The 15,886-nt window shown below is 33.6% G+C and overlaps 2 protein-coding genes and 1 long non-coding RNA gene across 3 annotated transcripts; 1 reads left to right on the forward strand and 2 right to left on the reverse strand.

Moving 5' to 3' along the window:
• Positions 1-6,900: 6,900 nt before the first annotated feature.
• On the reverse strand, positions 6,901-7,996 carry LOC145965414 (uncharacterized). The gene is made up of 3 exons (XR_014436702.1): positions 7,895-7,996; positions 7,475-7,706; positions 6,901-7,127 (listed from the first exon to the last, which is right to left on the reverse strand). It is a non-coding gene; the product is annotated as an uncharacterized LOC145965414 (long non-coding RNA).
• A 2,060-nt stretch (positions 7,997-10,056) lies between these two features.
• On the forward strand, positions 10,057-13,947 carry Angel (protein angel). The gene is made up of 6 exons (XM_083087757.1): positions 10,057-10,235; positions 10,504-10,876; positions 11,043-11,221; positions 11,305-11,678; positions 11,750-11,996; positions 12,287-13,947. The coding sequence occupies exons 1-6, from the start codon at positions 10,209-10,211 to the stop codon at positions 12,698-12,700; spliced, it is 1,614 nt and encodes a 537-aa protein (XP_082943883.1). The 5' UTR covers positions 10,057-10,208; the 3' UTR covers positions 12,701-13,947.
• LOC145964720 (beta-1,3-galactosyltransferase 5) lies at positions 12,872-15,829 on the reverse strand. The gene is made up of 2 exons (XM_083087758.1): positions 15,504-15,829; positions 12,872-15,414 (listed from the first exon to the last, which is right to left on the reverse strand). Exon 2 carries the CDS (start codon positions 15,256-15,258, stop codon positions 14,170-14,172), a length of 1,089 nt encoding a protein of 362 aa, XP_082943884.1. The 5' UTR covers positions 15,259-15,414; positions 15,504-15,829; the 3' UTR covers positions 12,872-14,169.
• Positions 15,830-15,886: the final 57 nt, after the last annotated feature.

Below are 15,886 nucleotides of genomic sequence, written 5' to 3' on the forward strand. Positions count from 1 at the left end.
ATTGACGGAAATTATATTGTTTCTGTGCAGCGGTCAAATGTCCATTATCTTTAAATGGTACTAGTAAATGCTCATGTAATTCATAAGCAGAATCCCCTATTATGTGACTATCAAATGGAAATTTCTCTTCGTCATTTAAATATAAAGCCACTTCTGATTGCCTAAATACTCTTTGATCATGTACTGATCCTGGGTGGCCAACATAACAATGAGTTATGACCATCCTATGATCACATACTACCTTTAATAAAAATAATGAAAGTTAAACAATAAATTATAAGATAACATAAACATTTTATTTACATATTTTAAATTACTTGAAGCTGGATAGAATGATATCCTTTTCGATTTATATAATCCACTGCATTTTCATTTGGTGCTTCAATACGGATGTGTGTACCGTCTATGGCTCCTATAGTATTTGAAAATCCACTTGATTCTTTAAATTTACTAATAATGATTTCTGCTCGTTCGTTTGAAGGCCAAGAAATAAAATGAGGGGCTATTTTAAACAGTGCCGTGTGTAACTCTTCGAACTGCTCGAACTGCTGTGGCTCTTCCTACGTCAAATCGATCACAAATAGATCTACAAATATACAAACATAATTATTAAGTAATATATTAAAATTTCGAACAGAATTTTCTTTATATAAAATATTTCCTAATCTGTGTCCACTATTCATATAATACTCTTCTTTATGAAAAATCAATTGTATAATAAAACAATGATGAATCATACCTATATGAATCCATTGTTGCCATTTTCCATACAGCTATCATAAATTGCTTATTAGATGGAATTGCTTCATTGCCCTTCGTTTTTCTAATAAGATCACTGCTAATTATATTTAAAATATATTCAAATGTTGTTCGCAGCAATCTAAAAATAATTCAAACATCTAAGATTATATTTTATATAAAAATTATAATTAAATAAATTATAATTAAATAAATTAAATAAAATTCTAATATTTATTAAAACAATAAATTGTTAGATACATATATATAATTATTAAGATAAATTTTGATATCTAACCTAAAATGACTTTTAAAGTCATCAGCTATAAAGTGTAACAAGTTGCGTATTTTATACGTGAACGTAATAAGCGCTTTTTCTTTTCTAAATATCATTCTTCATCTGAACTAGAATCAGTATCATTACTCCTTAATAATCGGATTACAGACATAACCACAACGTTTACCGGGTTTACCGCCATGTTTATACGCTCACAACGCTCATATGTCGTTCCATTTGTCTGATACAAATTATAAATGGAATGGACGATCATAAATTCGTATTAAGTTAGCCGGAAATTTTTCAGCCAACCAAAAATCTCCTTATGGAATCGTTTGTATTTCGTATGAAGATGTTTGAAGTGTGATTAAAAACGTTTGTGAGTAATTAGAATAATTATAAAAAATTAATCATTTTTACAGTATGTACACTCACCCGCAAAAAAAGCGGTACACCTAAAATTTGAGAAAATTTCATCAAATTTTAAATGATCATAACTTGGTAAATAATGATGATAAAAATATGTTTAAAAAAACAAAATGAAGGCTGTAATGTCCACTTTAAGAATATTTAAGTGGCAATTATGCTCAGCCATTGTTTTCAAAATGGCGGATAAGGAAGTGAAAGGATGTAAAATTGATTATTAAAGGATCGAGTTTGGGACGGTGCACGGCGTAAATCAGGTAACGCAGCCCAATGAGACCAAATGCTCGTGAAAGTGTGGAGTGTTATCTTTAAAATGTTTTTTTACCGAGCTCGATACGATGATTTTTCGCTGAGTTATTCCGAATTTAATTAAAAACGCTCTTTTTTCTTCTTCAATTTGCAGCTCAGCGAATAATTATCGTATCGAGCTCGGTAAAAAAGCATTGTAAAGGTGATACTCCACACTTTCACATGCATTTCGTCCCATTGAGCTGCGATACCTGATTCACGCCACGCACTGGAGCAAAGCGGGAACCTTTATTTATCGGTTTTGTATGCTTTCATTTATCCGCTATTTTGAAAAAAAATGGTTGCACATAATTTCAATTTAATTTAGGTGTGTGTGTGTGTGTGCTCGTTTGTATACCACAAGGATAAGGACCCCGTGGTTCGTCAGCTCCACAGTATTTAAAGACTCCAAACCCTCCTTGTGGCGTGTGTGTGTGTGTGTGTGTGTGTGTGTGTGCTCGTTTGTATACCACAAGGATAAGGACCCCGTGGTTCGTCAGCTCCACAGTATTTAAAGACTCCAAACCCTCCTTGTGGCGTGTGTGTGTGTGTGTGTGTGTGCTCGTTTGTATACCACAAGGATAAGGACCCCGTGGTTCGTCAGCTCCACAGTATTTAAAGACTCCAAACCCTCCTTGTGGCGTGTGTGTGTGTGTGTGTGTGTGCTCGTTTGTATACCACAAGGATAAGGACCCCATGGTTCGTCAGCTCCACAGTATTTAAAGACTCCAAACCCTCCTTGTGACGTGTGTGTGTGTGTGTGTGTGTGTGTGTGTGTGTGTGTACGGGCGCACGCATGTGTGTATTAATAGTGGGTATGACCTCCTCGTGCGCGTATTACCTCATTCATACGATCAGGCATACTCTGTATTAGTCTTTTTATTTCATCCTGCGTAATTGCATCCCATGCATTTTGAAGAACTCTTTGAAGTTCTTGCAGTGACTGAGGTGCAGGTACGTGATTTCGTACTTTCTTGCCGAGATTGTCCCACAAATGCTCAATGGGATTTAAATCCGGACTACTTGCTGGCCAAACAAGTCGATTTATGCCAACTTCATCGAGGAAATCAAACACTCTTCTCGCAGTGTGTGGTCGAGCATTGTCTTGCATAAACAAGAAGTTCTCTCCGATAAAGGGTGCATACGGAACAACATACGGAAGGAGTATGTCTTCCACGTATACATCTGCGTTCATGTTCCTGTCAAAAAAGTGCAAATCTGTATGAGCGTCCGCTGAAATACCTGCCCAAACCATCACAGAGCCTCCATTGTAGCTGTACCTTTCACTTACAGTACAATCTGCAAATCGTTCTCCACGACGACGATAAACTCGTTCTCGTCCATCTGGAGAATAGAGACAAAAACGAGATTCATCGCTAAAGAGTACTTTGCCCCAGTCTGCGTAATTCCAGTCTCTATGCGCAACTGCAAAATTGAGTCGAGCTACGCGATGACGACCTGTAAGAAAAGGTACAGCCGCTGGCCTGCGCGAAAACAGATTTTGTTCCGCTAATCTTCTCCGAACGGTGTCAACGGATACATTGCAATTGTGGACATCCCTTAAATTGTTTCGAATTTGAACAGCTGTTCGATGTCTGTCTCTTAATGAATTTAAAACAATAAATCGGTCATCGTTTTCATTGGTACGTCGAGGGCGCCCAGAACCAGGCCTCCTCTTGAAAGAATTGGTGTCTAAGTACCTGGCATAAGCACGTTGCACAGTTGACACTGACAGATCAAATGCCTCAGCAACGTATCTTCGACTTCTGCCATCTTCAATTAAAGCAACAACTTGAGCAGCTTTTTCTGGAGTTATCGTTGCCATAATCGAGAAGTAATTTCGAGAAGAAGTAATTAATTATGGTTTCAATAGATGAAGTCGCAAGGAGCAACGCGTCTAGAGAGCTAGCAAATCAATCGCATAACTTGTACTATAGTCTTTCAATGTTTTTTCCGTTTGAGACGTGCTTATGCCAGGTACATTGAAAGACTATAGTACAAGTTATGCGATTGATTTGCTAGCTCTCTAGACGCGTTGCTCCTTGCGACTTCATCTATTGAAACCATAATTAATTACTTCTTCTCGAAATTACTTCTCGATTATGGCAACGATAACTCCAGAAAAAGCTGCTCAAGTTGTTGCTTTAATTGAAGATGGCAGAAGTCGAAGATACGTTGCTGAGGCATTTGATCTGTCAGTGTCAACTGTGCAACGTGCTTATGCCAGGTACTTAGACACCAATTCTTTCAAGAGGAGGCCTGGTTCTGGGCGCGCTCGACGTACCAATGAAAACGATGACCGATTTATTGTTTTAAATTCATTAAGAGACAGACATCGAACAGCTGTTCAAATTCGAAACAATTTAAGGGATGTCCACAATTGCAATGTATCCGTTGACACCGTTCGGAGAAGATTAGCGGAACAAAATCTGTTTTCGCGCAGGACAGCGGCTGTACCTTTTCTTACAGGTCGTCATCGCGTAGCTCGACTCAATTTTGCAGTTGCGCATAGAGACTGGAATTACGCAGACTGGGGCAAAGTACTCTTTAGCGATGAATCTTGTTTTTGTCTCTATTCTCCAGATGGACGAGAACGAGTTTATCGTCGTCGTGGAGAACGATTTGCAGATTGTACTGTAAGTGAAAGGTACAGCTACAATGGAGGCTCTGTGATGGTTTGGGCAGGTATTTCAGCGGACGCTCATACAGATTTGCACTTTTTTGACAGGAACATGAACGCAGATGTATACGTGGAAGACATACTCCTTCCGTATGTTGTTCCGTATGCACCCTTTATCGGAGAGAACTTCTTGTTTATGCAAGACAATGCTCGACCACACACTGCGAGAAGAGTGTTTGATTTCCTCGATGAAGTTGGCATAAATCGACTTGTTTGGCCAGCAAGTAGTCCGGATTTAAATCCCATTTAGCATTTGTGGGACAATCTCGGCAAGAAAGTACGAAATCACGTACCTGCACCTCAGTCACTGCAAGAACTTCAAAGAGTTCTTCAAAATGCATGGGATGCAATTACGCAGGATGAAATAAAAAGACTAATACAGAGTATGCCTGATCGTATGAATGAGGTAATACGCGCACGAGGAGGTCATACCCACTATTAATACACACATGCGTGCGCCCGTACACACACACACACACACACACACACACACACACACACACACACACACGCCACAAGGAGGGTTTGGAGTCTTTAAATACTGTGGAGCTGACGAACCACGGGGTCCTTATCCTTGTGGTATACAAACGAGCACACACACACACACACACACACGCCACAAGGAGGGTTTGGAGTCTTTAAATACTGTGGAGCTGACGAACCACGGGGTCCTTATCCTTGTGGTATACAAACGAGCACACACACACACACACACACACACACACACACACACACACGCCACAAGGAGGGTTTGGAGTCTTTAAATACTGTGGAGCTGACGAACCACGGGGTCCTTATCCTTGTGGTATACAAACGAGCACACACACACACACACACACACACACACACACACACACACACGCCACAAGGAGGGTTTGGAGTCTTTAAATACTGTGGAGCTGACGAACCACGGGGTCCTTATCCTTGTGGTATACAAACGAGCACACACACACACACACACCTAAATTAAATTGAAATTATGTGCAACCATTTTTTTTCAAAATAGCGGATAAATGAAAGCATACAAAACCGATAAATAAAGGTTCCCGCTTTGCTCCAGTGCGTGGCGTGAATCAGGTATCGCAGCTCAATGGGACGAAATGCATGTGAAAGTGTGGAGTATCACCTTTACAATGCTTTTTTACCGAGCTCGATACGATAATTATTCGCTGAGCTGCAAATTGAAGAAGAAAAAAGAGCGTTTTTAATTGAATTCGGAATAACTCAGCGAAAAATCATCGTATCGAGCTCGGTAAAAAAACATTTTAAAGATAACACTCCACACTTTCACGAGCATTTGGTCTCATTGGGCTGCGTTACCTGATTTACGCCGTGCACCGTCCCAAACTCGATCCTTTAATAATCAATTTTACATCCTTTCACTTCCTTATCCGCCATTTTGAAAACAATGGCTGAGCATAATTGCCACTTAAATATTCTTAAAGTGGACATTACAGCCTTCATTTTGTTTTTTTAAACATATTTTTATCATCATTATTTACCAAGTTATGATCATTTAAAATTTGATGAAATTTTCTCAAATTTTAGGTGTACCGCTTTTTTTGCGGGTGAGTGTAGTTAGCCAACATAACTAAATATTAAAAATTCTCCTTATGAATCGTTTGTATTTCGTATGAAGAGTTTTGAAGTATAATTAAAAAGGTTTGTGAGTTATTCGTTTAATTTTAATTAAATTTTTTTATATTGTGAAGTTAGCCGGAAGCTATATAAAATGGACGCTGTCCTGTGATTGGTCGATTTGCTTATGGTAAATACTAAAATTTTCTCATGTGTACTGACTTTAAGTGTAAGCAAAACGAGCAAATTTAACCCTTTTGTAACTTTTAATCCATGACTAATTTATTACTAATTCCGCATAATCGCATAATATATCATGGATCGTGGATAAGCGTAGATAATTGAAATATGTTTTTCTACCAATAAATAAGTAAATCTTTTATAATTGTTTTATAATGTAGTCATCATTCAGAAAATGATCACAATTTGTGATTATGGTTCATATTCTGAATCCTCTTTTATTGATAAAAGTGCCTTTAAAAGTGGCTTATATAAGCCTTCTGATTGGCTGTAAGCCACTTTTAGAGGCACTTTTATCGATAAAAGAGGATTCAGAATATGTACCTATGTATTTAATTGTTATTTTATATTCGCTTTCAAATAATAAACTATATAATAATAAAATTTATATAAAAAGATGGTAATATATGTAATCCAATTAATTATAATTGACAAAATAATTTCTTGTGAAAAAATAAAAGTAAAAAATATAGAAGAATTTTTTTTATAGCTTGTATAAAAAATCAGTTTTATGCTAAGTATATTATAATTTTCTGGACTGTAGTAATATTTAATATATAATTTTTGCTATATAAATATATATTTCTTCTTAATTGACAATAATTAACAAAGTAATCAATAATAATCAATAATAATTAACAAAAAAAATGATAACATAAAAGAATATGCTAAAAATGTGCGCTTATATATATTTGAAAATACAAAAGAAGATTTACTTCCGATAAGGCATGGGCAATTTTCAAGTTTTCAGATGCAAAAATAATAAAATCTACAGAGATATCTATTTTTGCTCTTACAACATCAGCAATGGATTCATACTGATATATGCCATCTCCTCTCTCTCGCATTTTGATGTAAGCCTTCCGATATTCTGTGACATAACTCAGCCGATCTTACTATCTGTAGAAATAGATTTTATATCAGAAATATATATTTATATAGCAAAAATTATATATTAAATATTACTACAGTCCAGAAAATTATAATATACTTAGCATAAAACTGATTTTTTATACAAGCTATAAAAAAAATTCTTCTATATTTTTTACTTTTATTTTTTCACAAGAAATTATTTTGTCAATTATAATTAATTGGATTACATATATTACCATCTTTTTATATAAATTTTATTATTATATAGTTTATTATTTGAAAGCGAATATAAAATAACAATTAAATACATAATCACAAATTGTGATCATTTTCTGAATGATGACTACATTATAAAACAATTATAAAAGATTTACTTATTTATTGGTAGAAAAACATATTTCAATTATCTACGCTTATCCACGATCCATGATATATTATGCGATTATGCGGAATTAATAATAAATTAGTCATGGATTAAAAGTTACAAAAGGGTTAAATTTGCTCGTTTTGCTTACACTTAAAGTCAGTACACATGAGAAAATTTTAGTATTTACCATAAGCAAATCGACCAATCACAGGACGGCGTCCATTTTATATAGCTTCCGGCTAACTTCACAATATAAAAAAATTTAATTAAAATTAAACGAATGACTCACAAACCTTTTTAATTATACTTCAAAACTCTTCATACGAAATACAAACGATTCATAAGGAGAATTTTTAATATTTAGTTATGTTGGCTAACTACATACTGTAAAAATGATTAATTTTTTATAATTATTCTAATTACTCACAAACGTTTTTAATCACACTTCAAACATCTTCATACGAAATACAAACGATTCCATAAGGAGATTTTTGGTTGGCTGAAAAATTTCCGGCTAACTTAATACGAATCGATCATAACGCTGCGAGCGTGAGCATTCGCAACATTAAATGGAACGCACCCTATATAGGCTGCGTTCCGATATTCACTGCCAGTACTGAAAATCTATAGTATGCGTGACATAAACTATAGATTCTCAGTACTGGCAGTAAATATCGGAACGCAGCCATAATATACTAGATTGCGAGCTCCTTATATACTAAATGTACCCAATTTTTATGTACAAAACTAACGCATGCGTCAAATAAGCTGACATGGAATGTGGTTTTCCATAATAGCATAAGACCATATGGACCAATGAGCATCGAGTATTAAGTCACCATATTGACTTACATAACATAATACTCGATGCTCATTGGTCCATATGGTCTTATGTTATGCATATGCAGCTATGCAATTTTGTGTGTGATGGCCTTATGGCTTGTGGATTTTCAATCTACATAAAAATACATAATGCATAGCCACGGGCATAACTCACTGTAGCCGGTTCTAAAACGTATCGCATTATCAAAAAGAAATAATTAAGGACGAATATTACATATTATATTTATTAAGTCGAATAATTATACGATCATTGTCAGTTTATATTTTCATTACATGGATAATTAAATAGTGATAATACTTACGTATATAAATATAATATGTAATATTCGTCCTTAATTATTTCTTTTTGATAACGTGATACGTTTTAGAACCGGCTACAGTAGTTATGGCCGTGGCTATGCATTATGTATTTTTATGTAGATTGGAAATCCAAAAGCCATAGGCAGAATTCAGAATTAAGGTGGAAGCACATAAAATTGCAGGAGCACATAACCATAAGCATAAGAAAATTGATTGGTTCATTTTCTTATGCATATATTTGTGGACCAATCAATTTCCTTATGCTTATGGTTATGCGCCTATGCAGTTTTATGTGCTTTTACCTTCATAGAGCTTCTGCATTCTGCTTATGGCTCCTGTAATTTTATGTGCTTCCACCTTAAGGCTGCGGTCAAAGTGACGCTGAGGGTGCAGTCCCATGGTGCGCGTATCGCGGATTGCGCGTATTGAAAATCTGACCAATCGCAGACGTTCCGCTGTTTTTGATACGCGAAAATTTCGTTTCTATGGTTGTTTTCCAGCAAGGGACACAGGCGACACAAAGGTCCATATTTTGAATCCTCTTTTAACGATAAAAGTGCCTCTAAAAGTGGCTTATAAGTCTTTTAATTGGCTATAAGCCACTTTTAGAGGCACTTCTATCTATAAAAGAGGATTCAGAATATGGACCAAAGTCACACAGTGTTCGACACAATGCTTTCCTACAACGACATAACTTGACACAAGTATACACAGCTAAAAAGGTAACTCGAGAGATTGTGTTCAATTCATGGCTGCCAATTATTTGACGAACATAGGGAAATTTCTTATAAAATTAATATTAAGCACAAAATGTATTTGTATAAATTACATTTACTATGCCGTTAATAGACAATTTTTAATTTCTATATAATATTTAGAAATTGATAGGTTAGGTTAGGTTATTTATAAAGAGATGTAAGAGTAAAATTTTACAAGAAACATTACTATTATTAAAGCGCGAATTATCGGCTGTACTGAGAATTAAATAATATTTGAACAAGCAGCTTTACACAACTCTCCAGTGTCTGACACTGTGTCTATTTGTGTCTCGTTGCTGGAAAACGCCCCATGGTCCCATGGAGCGGAATTCGCGTAAGCGGAACAGTGGTTCGCCAATCACAAGACTGTTTAGTTGAAAGAAATAACGAAAATCGTTTCGTGATTGGCTATCCGCCTGATCCGCTTACGCTAATTCCGCTCCATGGGACCATAGAAACGAAACTTTCACGTATCAAAAACAGCGGAACGTCTGCGATTGGTCAGATTTTCAATACGCGCAATCCGCGATACGCGCGATACGCTCCATGGGACTGCACCCTCAGGATGCTTTCAAGCGTTTAATTGACCAATCAGGTTAAAGAAATCTTTACTCCTTTTACCCTGATTGGTCAATCAAACGCTTCAAAGCATCTTCAGCGTCCACTTGACCGCAGCCTAGTTCAGATAAAAAGAACGAACTTATTCTTCTTACATCGTCGATATGACAGATTTTCTAACCTTCACACGCATTATTATCTTTAATACTTAATTATTCTTTTCAAAATTAAAAAGCAGCAATTTTAATTTTTTCAATTTTTTTTTTATGCAAAATACATCGAATGAGTGTATTTTTATCAAGATTTAAGGTAAGCGGATTAAATTAAACATCTAAGATGAAAAATAGTGTATATTAATTATTTAAATTTAATATAATTTTTAATCATGCGTAAACATGATGTCATTTTTTTATGTATTTTTCAAAGAAGTACGATTTAGTTTTATTGAATAACGTTTAAAATTATTTTATATACATCTTTTCACATTTTACATTTTCCTTATATAATATTTGATGTATTCATTGCGTGTGCATTCATTACACCGTTTCTAATTATTTATTATACAACTTTTCCTCAGATTTTTTACATGGTAGAGCCAATTTGGCAACGATTGTCCCTAGAGAACCTATATCTGAACCCATTTCCGGAAGCTTTTGTTTCTAATTATCTCGATCTCGCCATCTTTATGGATCCTGCGTCTCATCAAAAATGTACAAAAACCAAGATGGAATCTTATCTTGGCACATGTTATGATCAAAATAATACTACTACAATGTGCGATGTATCATTTCACACAACTTCGAATAATTTGGTTTATTGTCAACCTGGAGCATTTACAGATGTAACGCACAATGTTAAAACTAATATATGTGCAGCAGATACAAAGCCTGGAAATTATATTGATAAAGAAAGATATAAGATTATGAGAAAGTGGAAACGAATTGGAAAAAGTAAAGATTGTTATTTTTCTTTTTCAAATGTAAAAAAAATTACCGAATGGACACGCGCATGCACATATACACACATATATATGTATGTGTGTGTCCATTTAGTAACATACATTTATATATATTATTATTTATTGCCCCAAGAACATAATTTATTATACATTTTTAGATAGATTGACTGACAATATGGATGATTCTTTCATCTTGAGACTTTTATCTTTTAACATCCTTGCACAAAACTTGTTAGAAGATCATTCATATTTGTATCAGGATCATAACAAGAAAGCTTTGAGTTGGAAAATTCGAAAACCTCTGCTGATACAGGAGATACGCGAGGCGGATGCAAATGTATAGACTTATTTTTCTATATTTAGTTCTGTCAAATTTAATAAGAATGTAAACAAAATATTGTGAGTTTTCTCATATTCCAGATAATATGTCTTCAAGAAATGCAGGAGGACCATCTACTAGATTTTGTAATTTCATTCAAACAACTTGGATATGAATATCTATATAAAAAAAGAACCAATGATAAAAAGGATGGTTTGCTCTTGCTATATCGCTCCAGTCAATTTGTTTTATTAGATTACGCAAAAGTGGAGCTATATCAAGCTGGTATTGAGCTTTTAAATAGAGATAATGTTGGAATAATTGCTAAATTATCCCTCAGGGATAGTCCAGAAACACAAATCGTGGTTGCAACCACTCATTTGTTATATAATCCAAGACGTAACGATGTACGATTAGCACAGACACAGCTTTTATTAGCGGAAATAGAACGATTCGCATTTGTTGAAAATACCATGTAATATGTTTTTTAACAAAATATCTTTATCATATCCAATGTTCTTTATATGTATGTTTATAATTCTGTAGAACGGGCCCAAAATATTTACCAATCATACTGACGGGTGACTTCAACTTGGAACCATTTACAGGCGTTTACAAATTTTTAACAGAAGGTTCGTTTGAATATTATGGCAAAGGACGAAGCTTAGAGCCTTCTCAATATAATTCTTTGTCCAAGTCTCTGATACCATCACGATTATGCATTACTGATAATTGTCAGCATTTTAACATTTTGACTCAAAGATTGCGAAAGGAAGGTACTGGTAAAGTCATGGTATGTTTTTAATTGCACATGTAACAATACTGAAATTTTATTTTGTTTTGTGAAATCAAAGATTTAATATGTTCGTTTCAATGAGTACTATCATGTTTAAAGTTTTTCTTTAACTTTAGCATAGATTATAAAATAATATATCATGATACTTTGATGTGCTTTTAAAATTTTATTATGTATGTCTTATTCTTTATTCAATCCATGATTCAGTCTATCAGTTTTCTTTTACATGTTATGTGAGCATATATATGTTATTAATTATCTTTTTATCTATTTATGTTTCTGTTTAGCTGGAAAATAGCGAGTTGCCTCTTCAGAAACGAGATGGGAATATGACCGTATCTTGTAACACAAATGTTCTACAACAAAACAATGTCAACATTAATACTAGTACACAGATAATCGAGATCGTAAAGGGCTATTCAGTGAGATTTTCATCTGGCACTCTAACACATCCTTTCAAGATGCATAGTGTTTATAGGCATGCAAGTGCCCATGGTGAGAAGGAAGCGACGACGTATCAGGATGAATGGATTACGGTCGACTACATATTTTACAGCAATATCCAACCTATAGAAAAGTATGCTCTACCTACAGTAAGCCAGTGTGCTGCTTTACCAAAAATACCAAATTTTATAATAGGTAGTGATCATTTATGTATAGGCGCCACTTTTCAGTTACCAAGAAAAAAATCTGTGCTTTAAAATACTGTTTTTCATATATCATTATTATTATTTTTTCTTATTCTAACAAAATAGATCTTTAAAAATATTACTTGAATATCAATAATTTATGAATTATGTTGAGAGATAACGTATTTGGTATTTCTGAAAAATGGGAAATTCAGGTGCATTGTTAGTTTTTCAAAGTAAAAGTTTAAGAAATATATATTTTTATTTATGAAAATTACAAATTTACAATTTATTTCTAATATAGCCAAGGCATGCTAACTCTGTATTTTAAATGTAATGCTTGAGAACAGTGTAGCATCATCGGCTTCATAGTATCATTCCTTATTATTAATGATGGCTGAACGTGATATAGTTAACAGTCTTATGATTTGGAATGTATTATTTGCTAATCTGGAGAATGATTTAAGTATTGCAGATTAAGTAAACAAAATTTTCCTACTTCGAATAGTCTGTATGTATTCCAAATTTTTCATAATTATTATGATGTAACAATATTGTTGTTAAAAAAAATTGATCAAATCTACTCAGAATAAATGAATCCTAATTTATGAAAAATCATGCTTTAGACTGCTTCAGTAACTAATACATTTTCATCAAGTTATGAGCCATAGTGTGCCACAGCTGTATTATTATGATAAAAATACATAAATATACATAGTATTTTAATATTTAAAACTAATTACTGGCATCTTAGTTAGCAACTAGTAAAAAAGCAACATGTAAACTGTGCATTAGCATATTTTTCAATAACAGCTAAATGGTACTGAAACTTGTTTAATCTCTCTCCTTCCAAGAAGAGTTAACATACCTTGGATATAGTATTCACAAAAACTATGGAGATATAATTTTTTTGTTTTACTTTTTATTTCCTTTTGTCAATGACTTAGTAATTACAAATAATATATATGTCTTTTAAACAATTTTGATAATAAAGTACAAAAATTTTATGTTTTTATTTTACTTTTTCTTCTGACTGCTTAATTTTATTTAAAGATTTACGAGTATCAAAAGCTTGTTTATTTTTGCGCTAAAAATATTGATGTGATTTGTATTAGCTATATGTATAATAATAATATATTGCAAACTAGAGAAATTATTATCACATATGTAGGACTGTGATAGTAACTATTAAATAAAAATTATTAAAATGCATATAAAGTAGATAAAAAACAATTACAATTCTATAAAACTTTATATAATAATAAAAAATGTAAAATATTGTACAAATTTTGTATACAATATAATAAACAGAAAATATTCTCTCCAATAAAATTATAGTACTTCCTCATTTTATAAAAAGTGCTTCCACTTTGCTACTTCCTATTATCAAGAAATTTTTTTGCTCTTTTGGTTTTAATCAAAACATGTTTTAAATAACATTTGAGATTTTGCTCAAGGGAATGAATCTATTTTTAAAAATATAGCAAAGATTTTGCATGAAATAAGGAAATATTAATTTTTACATCTATGCTCCTATTCATTTATAAAATTTTGAAGGGATTTATTTGGAAAGCACCTTTGTGCAGATATGGTTCTTTATATGCAATTACACAGGTTTTGGCAACCAAAATATTTTCGGCACGAATGAAACAGTTTATATGACAAAACTTTGCAAATTCTTGGAATCTCACTTGCAACTCTGTATCACCGCCGTTAGGACCAATTAGGAATTCACATTTCAACAGATTTGTTTTTCCCTTTATACAACATTCCAAGTATCTATGATCTGTTGTATATATCTTACTGATATCTTGGATTTTTATGTTTAGACCTTTCCTTAAAATACCAGTGACAAATACATCATCTATCCAAAAAGATTTATGAAAAGATTCAGCATAATTGATCAATTGACTTGTCACTTGTGAATTTGTAATATAGAGCCAACCAGAGACAAAATCAGGATAAATATTGTCTGCATATTCAGTTTGACTTACATACCATTTATTGGCTGGCTCTCGAACAGGGACCATATTTTTCATTATGTAACCAGCTAAGGAATCTTTCTCTATTATACCTGAATGTAATTTTTCTAATAAATCATATATATTTACAACTATATCATCGTCCATCTTCATAATGTATCTTGCGTGTTTGCAATTATTTGTTGCCCATTGAAGGCCCATCAGATGTTTGCAAGTTAAATTTCTATAAGTATCCAGGAAATCTCCCTGAAGTATGTCATGGAATCGTCGCGACTCGTCCAATAATGCATCCTGCGATACATGTGTTCTTTTCTCGGCATCATCATTTAACTTACCAAGCAGAAATACTCTTTCAATTCCTAAGGTTTGTAATTCCTCATCTATATATGCTCGTCGTAAAGCGCTTCTAGCTGATGGATCACCCGCATAAGATGTGATAATCCATATCAGGAAGGTAGCATTGCATGATGGTTTGATTATAATTCTCGTATCACCTGATGATTTGCTTATCCTTTCATATGTCCTTTGAGATTGTAGTAGATTCGTTTTCGAAGTCTGTGACCGTAAATCTCTCTCCATGAATATAAAGAATAACAAAACACATCCCATACAACCAAGCAGCAATAAGAACTCAAGCTTGGAAACCATACCTTGCCTGTCTTCTTGTATTTAGGATCGACAATCAATTAATAGTGAAAATTGGAATAAAAGATAATCATAGCTTCCTGCATCACAATGTTATTGTAGACACTGCTTCATCCAAATTATTATGTTTGAAGACATAATGATGATAAGTGGATTGTTCTTCGTAATCATTCACGAAAAAAAATATTTATTAATAATTATACGACGCAATTGAATTATATTGATACGCCAACAAATGATCAACATACCAAATTTAAGAATTTCCTTCTTCGTGATTGGAGGAGTCATTAGATTGACAAAATTCTTTTCTTTTCTATGTATTTAAATGGCTAAAAAAATAGTCTAATCTAGTTGGGCTTAACCTAATTGGCCATTAATAAGTGAAAATGGGTGTATCCAGAAGCACGACCATTCACTGAGCGGCTAATGTCCGATTTCACCAACTTTTTCGCTCTCTCTCTCTCCTTCTGTGCCCTTCAAAAAAGACAGAGTTAAACTAAAATTAAAGTTAAATGATGAAATCGGACCTAAGCGAGCAGTTGTGCTTCTGCAGGCACACATTTTCTTTTTTAGCTGAATTGGCTGCTATATACATATACGCATACATACATACATATATATATATATATAT

The sequence above is a fragment of the Camponotus vicinus genome, unplaced genomic scaffold (genome assembly GCF_025532165.1).
Source record: "Camponotus vicinus isolate PSW18456_S1 unplaced genomic scaffold, iyCamVici1.0 SCAF_14, whole genome shotgun sequence".
Lineage (NCBI taxonomy): Eukaryota > Metazoa > Arthropoda > Insecta > Hymenoptera > Formicidae > Camponotus > Camponotus vicinus.

Excerpts from the sequence above, each read along its gene's own strand:
- Angel (XM_083087757.1), top strand. The coding sequence starts at position 10,209 with ATGAGTGTATTTTTATCAAGATTTAAG. Across the intron at positions 10,236-10,503 it reads TATTTTTATCAAGATTTAAG|ATTTTTTACATGGTAGAGCC; the intron begins GTAAGCGGATTA and ends ACTTTTCCTCAG. Across the intron at positions 11,679-11,749 it reads GCATTTGTTGAAAATACCAT|AACGGGCCCAAAATATTTAC; the intron begins GTAATATGTTTT and ends ATAATTCTGTAG.
- LOC145964720 (XM_083087758.1), bottom strand. The coding sequence starts at position 15,258 with ATGGTTTCCAAGCTTGAGTTCTTATTGCTGCTTGGTTGTATGGGATGT.